Genomic DNA, 8784 nt, shown 5'->3' with positions numbered 1-8784 from the left:
CTGTCTCACTTTCTCGGGGTAAGACTCATGATCATCTCTTCAACTCCGTCAAAGACAATTTAATCTTTATATTCAAGAATGCGTAGATTACCTTGAATCTCCTACATATAAATTAACTGAATCAAATCATAGGACCAGATTCGTGCCACTAAAATATTGGGTGGGTCTAGTCCCAATTCCTTGCAGGACGGGTTTGAGTTTCATTATCAATTCTAATCCAAAGTTGACACCTGTTGGGGAGTTTAGTTTACCTTATTTTTAACTATACAGTCTTCTCTCTTTGAAACACACGAAAGTCTAAAGTAACATGAGATTTATTTATTTATTTATTATTATTATTTTTTTTTTAATGAAAGCATTAAATTGTCTATTAATATTAGTTAACAAATGAAAGATGGATCCCGTGTTGAAATATATATTAAAAGGAAAGAGAACACGAGAGAGTTTGTATTTTTTTTTCCCTGGATTGGACTTCAAGGTATTCATAAACATGTAGCCAAAGACCACTCAAAAAGTCCACTCTTCAGATACGCGCTTTCATTGAAACTCTATCTTGACCTTGCCGACCTAAGAAGCTGACTGATTAAAAGTCAAGTATTCATAATCAACTAAAGTTTTGGCAGGTGATATTTATTTTGTACAAAGTCAACAAACGGGTCAAGCGGGGGAAGGGTAACCACTAAAAATTTCTCAGCTTAATCTATAGTTTTTAAAGCAAATGTATTGAACCACTAGTGAGAAGACAGTGGAATATATTTTAAAGGAAGAGAGTTCTGGAGATGTTTTAATTTAGTAAAGTGAGATGGGTTCTATGCTCTTACCTTTACCCTTCAATGGCTTCTTTGTTGTTGTCTTTCTCCTCTTTCTCCTATTGCATCTACCTATTCTCTCGGAAGGACATAAAGTCTCAGGTAATTGTTCCAGTTTCCATTTCTGCGGAAACCTAAATATTAGCTATCCCTTCTATAATTATAACTGGCGCTGCAGCAAAGCATTAGAGCTCCTTCAGTGTCAAAATGATGCAACAACATTGACAGATACCATGGATGATCGGTATATTGGTGGAAACGGCTACGAGGTTAAAAGCATCGACTACAGCAACAAGACTGCATTAGTTCATGATCGGAGGTTCAGCCATGACTTTTACAGTGACAATGAGAGATGTAACTTCCTTTTCAAGAATTTCAGTTCAATGCCACCCATTTTCAGGTATCTTTCAGCAGAAGTGATAAGCCATAATCTTACACTAAGAGTATGCAAACCTGATAATCAAGTAGCAAACAACTGCACAGTTGAGGCCTTACCACATGCATCTGCACCTGCACCTTCTCCATCTGCAACTCAATCCAGTTTCAATGTCTGCAAAGAGGTTTATCTTCCTTCGGATCTGAACATTTCCACATCCCATGGACCGGTTAGTCCTATCTCGAAGTTATTCTCGGAGTTATTCTCGGTCGGGTTTCGTCTCCGTTGGAAACTCCCAACAGTATGTGATGATTGTACCAAGAATGGAACCAAATGTGTGAGCCACCGTAATAAAACTATTTCATGTTCAGATCCACGATGGAAAGATAAAGGTAACTGCTGAAGGCTGTCTTTTTAATCTGAATTTTTTTCAGCCCTTCTATGTAGTAAGGTAGCTTATTCTCGATGTCTAAGCTAATACATAAACTGACATGTGTGTTTTTTGTGTTCACCAATACTACAGGAAAAATGTCCCAAAGAAAGATCATTGCAATAGGTAGCTATTCTCTTTTTTTATTATTTATTTATTTATTTATTTTATCTTATCTTATCTTTTTCCTTGAAAGCTGAAATGGATCCAAAGGTAAAGGATGATAGTTTGGGAATTTTGAAAATATGGAACATAATGAGTGATCATTTAACCTCATTATTTTAACAGTAAAAGTGCGATTGATATATACTTTGAAACATAAAAGGTGCAAATATGATAGAATAAACTTCAGTGAGTGTAAACATAATAGTTTTCGAACCCAGGAGATGCATATATAGTTTGCTCATAAATTGGCCAGCAATTTTATTTTTGGGAAAGAAGCTGCACTTCAGTAAGTACTTCCTCTCAAAGTCTCCAATCTCTCCACGTAACTCTATCTTTTCATCAAATACATTCTCTATTAGCTTAGCGTTTAAGAACACCATTATAGACTGCCTGCAGTCTCTTTACTCTAAATTGTCTCTTGGGTCTATAGCAGTTTCTCTCTAAAACATCACAAATTTTTCCTGCAACTAGAGTGACTTTTTAGTATCAAATCTTCCTTGTCTATATTTAAGTCTACATTTACTTCACTGTGGAATTTCAGATCCATTGCGAATGAAAAGTTCTAATAGTCTCCTCATCCATTCTCAGGTGTAGCAGGAGTTGTGGCAGGAATGCTTTTGACAAGCTTAATTTTCTTTATAATCTACAAATACAAGACTGGCCATAGCCTTGGCAGAAAATGTGACTTCTCCTTGAAGACTGACAATGAAAAGAGCAGCATTCGCCTTGGAGTCCCCATCTTCTCCTATGCAGAACTAGAAGAAGCAACCGATAATTTCAGTTCTGTTAATGAAGTTGGAGATGGTGGCTATGGTACTGTATACCGTGGTAAGAAAGACAAAACCTCCCACATCCAAACGCAGTCCTTTTCCTTTTCCTACTGAACCCAATAACTTTGACATACACATTATGTTCATCTTAACCTGATTCTAATATAGGCCATCAGATTGTTTACAATCTGGCGATGTTGTGGGCATTGTGTTAGAATCCATTAACAATAAACCCTGGTGCTTTCATAAATACTAGTTGAAAGTAGCTGATCTTGATATTTAGGGTGTAATATTTTAAGCAACCTTGTGCTTAATTAAACCCCCTAATCTCAATCGAATCTTTTGAAGTTTTGTATTAGAGTCCCAAGCAGTATTCTATAGATTGTCAATCATGTATTTTCACTTAATAAAATGTTCTTGATTAGGGAAGCTCCAAGATGGACGCGATGTTGCAATCAAGCGGCTTTACCACAGCAACTACAAACATGTTGAGCGGTTTATGAATGAAATAGAGATCCTAGCCCATTTACGCCATCAAAACCTTGTTACTCTTTATGGGTGCACTTCATACCGTAGCCGTGAACTCCTGCTCGTGTATGAGTTCATTCCAAATGGCACTATTGCTGATCATCTCCATGGGAATCGTAGGAATGTTGGATCACTTCCATGGCCTGTCCGCATGAGCATAGCAATGGAGACTGCAAGTGCATTGTCCTATCTCCATGCTTCTGATGTCATACACCGCGATGTCAAAACAAGCAATATCCTTCTTGACAACCATTTCCATGTGAAAGTTGCAGATTTTGGGTTGAGCCGTCTTTTCCCTACCGATGCCTCCCATGTCTCCACTGCTCCTCAAGGTACTCCAGGCTATGTTGATCCTGAGTATTATCGATGCTATCAACTTACGGACAAGAGTGATGTTTATAGCTTTGGGGTTGTTTTGATTGAGCTTATATCATCTAAGCTCCCTGTAGATTTCACTAGGCATCAGGATGAGATTGATTTAGCAAACATGGCAATAAACAAGATACAGAATGAAGCCTTGCAGGACTTGGTCGACCCATGCTTAGGGTTTGAATCAGATTGCTCAACAAGGAGGATTGTAACAATGGTTGCAGAGTTAGCATTCCGTTGTCTCCAACATGAGAAGGAACTGAGGCCTTCTATGGACGAGGTATTGGAAATTCTGACTGCAATTGCGATTGATCAGGAATGCAGGTTGGATAATGAAGAGGAGATAGAGACTGTCGCAGCTTATGATTTGGGGCTGCTCAAGAATACACTACCACCAACAGCATCACCTGATTCTGGGGAAATTGATAAATTGGTTAGCCAACCGACTATGCCTAGTTCCAGTTGATTAAATTTGTTTCTAACCATTTTGCTATGAATGAAAATGAAAATAGTTTCAATGGCACATAGATAAAGACATGATATTCAAATGAAGAAATTTGAGATAAGATCCTCCCCTTTATAATTCTTAGCAAAAAGGATGTAGGAAATGCAATTTCTTTTCTTGTTAATAAAATAGAATAAATTCCACCACCCAAAAAATATTTTTTTTTTTTGGGAGTTGGGGGGAAGGGAGGACTCACTGTATGAAATCCATCACCTCATTTGACAGATTAAATCCATCCCATGAGGTGTTTTGTTAATGCTATTCCGGCCTTGCATGTGAATAAGGAATAAAAGCACCAACTTGCTAAATGATCTGACTTGGCACAAATTTAGCATTTGATCTGTTGTTGTTAGGTATAAAATTGGGTTGGGGTGGTGGGGGGGGGGGACCCCTCCCCCCGGGGGGGGGGGGGGGGGGGCCCCCCCCCGGCGGGCCCCCCCCCCCCCCCCCCGGGGGGGGGGGGCGCGCGCGCGGCCCCCCCGGCCCCCCCCAACAAACAAAAAAAAAAAAATTAGGTTGGGTTAGGTGGTTGAAAGTATATAAGAATCACGAAAATCAAGTTTAGGAAATGAGTCTTGGTATTTTTGGGTAAGATAGCTTCGAATACGGTTACGGATTTTTATTTCCAATAGTCACCATAGGATTGGTGGGATTTGGTATTTGCCAAATGGATGTTACCATAGTTACAGCGTAGCCATTGTTCGTTTGATAAAGGTAATGCGAGGAGTAATATCTTCAAAATTTATGATCAACAAAGTGTATTCCCAACCTTGGCCATTGAGAGTAAGGGTGTCAATTTGGTTAAAAACCGAAACGACCTCCGAACCGTCAGCGCGAACCGTTCCAAATGGACGATTTACCGGAATTTGGTAATTCGGCGGGAGGGGTCAACCGCGGAAATACCGTACCATACCGTACCGATACCATTACCGTACCGATTTTATACCGATACCGTAAAGATATTAACCCTTTTAAAGTTTAAACCCTAAACTTATCTCAGAGAGTCACGCTTCACTTCGAAGATTCAGAGGACAAGAGTCACAAAGATAGAGAACACTAAACAGACTCAACGGAGACTCATTCGGCGTTCCGGCTTTCGTTTTTCACTTCCTCGTTCTCTACTTCTTCGTTCTTCCTTCCTCCTTCTACTTCTTCCTTCTTCCTTCTTCCTTCTTTCTTCCTTAATCGATTGCTCTGTGGCTCTTCGTCAGGTTCGTCTGGTCTCCAAATTTTTTACAGTAGAAGGTTGAAGCCTTGAAGCCAGCTAGGGGTAAGCAACAAGTCAGCAACTCTTTTTGACTACAAAACTAGGGCTCCTTGCATCTCTCCTTGCAGACCCTCTTGTTGATGCGGTTGACAAGTTCTCCAGCGCTACAAGTATTCCTTCGTTCTTCATCTCTTTCATAGCCCTGCCGTTGGCTACAAACTCGAGTGAGGCAGTGTCAGCACTTATTTTTGCTAGCCAGAAGAAGCAAAGAACTGCATCTTTAACCTTTTCCGAGGTTTGTTTTTCTCTGTTTAGTTATACTCTTGGAATTTGGAAATATATGGAGTATAGGTTTTGCTCATTGCTGTAGTTTTTCCTCCAAAGGTTGCTGTTGTCTCAGCAGTCCTTGAGTGTGTCCAACGTGATTGTGTCAAGCAGTTGCCAACACCAACATCACCAACATCACTTAGGTGGGGAAGGATGTTATGAATTGCTGCACTAGGCCATTGGTTGTGGTTGTATAAGACACTGTTGATGTATGCTTATTATAATTCACATTGTGTTTTTTTGCATGTTCCATACTTGAACAATCATAAAAAGAAAAATTGTTCCCATACAATACCATAACAGAACCGCACCGTATACCGAACCATGCCATTTTTCCATACCGATTTTATACCGTTTTCATACCGTACCGTGTACGGTATAAATATGGTACGGTACGGTTATGGTTTGAGGTTTTCAAATTCAATACCGTACCATACCATACCGAATTACCGTTACCGTACTGAATCGACACCCTTAATTGAGAGTGTAAGCCCCTAAATCTGAATCAATTACCTTGTCACTAATTATAGCTAAAGAATCAGCAATGAATTTGGTGTGGAGTAAATAATCGGTGATGATTGTGGTGTTGTATAGTCTTAGTCCCACATCTAGTAGAAGTAGGAGTTGTTATCCCACATCATAAAGAAGTGGGAGTTTGTTGAGAGTTTTAGTCCCAGTTTGAGTAGTCGTGGGAGAAGGTAGGATAGGGAGAGGCTATAAAAGGATGCCTCCCCTTCCACATGTAATTCATCCCAAAATCCTCCCTCTTGTATATTTCTTTATTTATAGTGGAGTTTTCTCTTTTGTCCATATATTCTTGTGTTCTTCTTTTCTCTTATTTGCTGATTTGTTCTATTCGGTGGGTTCTTCATAACCCAACAGTGGTATCAGAGCAAGGTTTTTCCGAAGTATGCTCTGTGGTTGCAGCATAGTCTGATCTTCCACATAAGAAAAAGAAAATTCCTTAGGGGTTTATTTGTTTGGTTTAGGGTGTGAGTATCTACTTATAGTATGCTCTGTGATTGCCACTTAGGTGGATCCTTCACATTAGAAAAATAAGTAAGATATTGTCTTTCATCCTACGGAGGTGTTGCAGAAGTCGCAATTTCACGTGGTTTCTTTTTGGGTATCCTAGAAAGGTGTATTGGGTGATTAAGTGCATGTCTAGGAAAATTTTATCTAAGGAGACTGGTATTTAAGCAGACCGCTTGTGTCCCTCTAGTCTTTCTTGGAAATTTTCCTAGTGCATTTTGGTTCAACCATATACCAGTTGGAGATAACCTGAGAAGACAAGTTTCACGTGAAATAGTGGGAGTTATCTGCAGCCAACAACAGTTCATGATAGAAGCAATGGCAACAAAGATGGAAATCGGCAAGTTTGACGGCACGAAACTCTCATTATGGAAAATGAAGATGAAGACATTATTGATAAAAGATAACTGCCTGGAAGCCATCAATGTTCGGCCGACGGAGTTCACAAACAACAAAAAGTGAAACAGAATAGATGCGATCACTCTTTCTGATTTGCATCTAACATTATCAGATGATATTTTAGTGGGCGTAGAAGAGAAGAAAACTGCTAAGAGGTTTTTGGATCATCTCATCAAATTGTATGAAGCCAAATCACTTCACAAAACAAAATCTTCTTGAAGAGAAAGTTGTATACCTTACGGATGTCAGAATCTACATCAGTCAGAGCACTTACATACTCTGATTTCATTATGTTATCAATTTTCAACGTTGGGACATAATGTTTCACCACAGGAACATGTTGAAATTCTACTCCAAAGTCTTCCAGATTCATATGACCTAGTCATCATCAATTTAACCAGTAATATCCTCTCTGATAATTTGGTATTTGATGATGTGCGCTACAATTCTTGAAGAAGAAAGTAGACGAAAAGGCAGAGAAGATAGAGGGCAAGCTCACAACAAGCGAAGCTTTGTCTATGACTCGAGGAAGGTCAACGGAACATGATTCCAATGGGAGTCACAATCAAGGGAGGTCAAAATCCAGGGTTAAGAAGAATTTTAAGTGCTACAATTGTGGCAGAAGGGGACACTTCAAAAATGAATGTTGATTCAAAAAGGATGTAGATAAGGCAGAGACATCTCAAGGGTGCATTGCTGAAGGAGATATTCTTTACAGCGAATCAGCAATGGCAGCCAAGGATAGATTGGAGCATACTGATGCTTGGATCTTGGATCCGGGAGCTACATGGCACATGACCTCTCGTAGAGATTGGTTTCAAACTTATAAACCTATCTCTACAGGGTCTGTGTACATGGGAAATGATCATGCCTTGGAGATTGCCGGAGTTGGCACCATCAAGTTGAAAATGTACGATGGTATGGTACACACTATTCAAAGTGTGCAGCATGTGAAGGGCTTAAAGAAGAATCTATTGTCTTTGGGACAATTAGATGAAATTGGGTGCAAGAAACACATCCAAAATGGAATGATGAGGATCGTCAAAGGAGCGCTAGTTGTAATGAAGGCTGAAAGAAGCACTGCAAATTTGTACAAACTAATGAGAGAAACGTGTGTGGAGGCAGAAGCATCAGTTGCATCAATCGGTACTGTAAAAGAGATGACAAAAGTGTGGCATCGAAAATTGACCCACATGTCAGAGCAAGGGTTGAAAGTTCTCGCAGAACAGAAATTACTCTCGGGTCTCACAAAGGTTTCATTACCCTTTTGTGAGCACTGTGTTACAAGTAAGCAACATAGATTGAAGTTCAATGCATCTGATTCTAGGAGTAAAAGTATTTTGGAATTAGTTCACTCTAATGTATGGCAAGCACCGGTTACATCTCTGGGAGGAGCAAGGTACTATGTATCTTTAATTGATGATTATTCTAGAAGATGTTGGGTGTTTCCTATCAAGAAGAAGTCAGATGTGTTTTCAGTTTTCAAAACATTCAAAGCGCAAGTTGAACGAGAAACTAAGAAGAAAATCAAGTGCCTCAGGACGGACAATGGCGGTGAATATACAGGGGATGACTTCTTTGAGTTTTGTAATTAAGAAGGCATCAAGAGACAACTCACGGTGGCTTACACTCCTCAACAGAATGGAGTAGCGGAGCGGTTCAATTGAACTCTACTCGAAAGAACGAGAGCCATGTTAAGAACTGCAAGTATGGCTAAGTCATTTTGGGCAGAAGCCGTAAACACTGCCTGGTACGTGATTAATCGATCACCAACAAGATCAATTGATCTGAAGACACCGATGGAGATGTGGACTGGCAAGCCATTGATTATTCACGCCTGCACACATTTGGGAGTCCGTGTACGTGA

The 8784-nt window shown here is 39.8% G+C and overlaps 1 protein-coding gene across 1 annotated transcript; it reads left to right on the top strand.

The window, feature by feature from the left end:
- The first annotated feature begins 768 nt into the window (after positions 1-768).
- Positions 769-4090, top strand: LOC149018812 (LEAF RUST 10 DISEASE-RESISTANCE LOCUS RECEPTOR-LIKE PROTEIN KINASE-like 1.1). The gene is made up of 4 exons (XM_089154428.1): positions 769-1577; positions 1709-1741; positions 2369-2608; positions 2976-4090. The coding sequence occupies exons 1-4, from the start codon at positions 803-805 to the stop codon at positions 3911-3913; spliced, it is 1986 nt and encodes a 661-aa protein (XP_089010554.1). The 5' UTR covers positions 769-802; the 3' UTR covers positions 3914-4090.
- Positions 4091-8784: the final 4694 nt, after the last annotated feature.

This window comes from Hakea prostrata, chromosome 4, assembly GCF_041222555.1.
Source record: "Hakea prostrata isolate BN-2017 chromosome 4, UWA_Hpros_2, whole genome shotgun sequence".
NCBI lineage: Eukaryota > Viridiplantae > Streptophyta > Magnoliopsida > Proteales > Proteaceae > Hakea > Hakea prostrata.
Note: the sequence above shows the minus strand (reverse complement) of the source record. Positions and strands in the feature narration are given on the sequence as shown.

What these genes read in the sequence shown, in the direction of transcription:
- LOC149018812 (XM_089154428.1), top strand. Translation starts at nt 803, where the DNA reads ATGGGTTCTATGCTCTTACCTTTACCCTTCAATGGCTTCTTTGTTGTT. An exon ending in AAGAAAGATCATTGCAATAG is followed by an intron (nt 1,742 to 2,368) that starts GTAGCTATTCTC and finishes ATCCATTCTCAG; the next exon opens with GTGTAGCAGGAGTTGTGGCA. An exon ending in CTATGGTACTGTATACCGTG is followed by an intron (nt 2,609 to 2,975) that starts GTAAGAAAGACA and finishes GTTCTTGATTAG; the next exon opens with GGAAGCTCCAAGATGGACGC.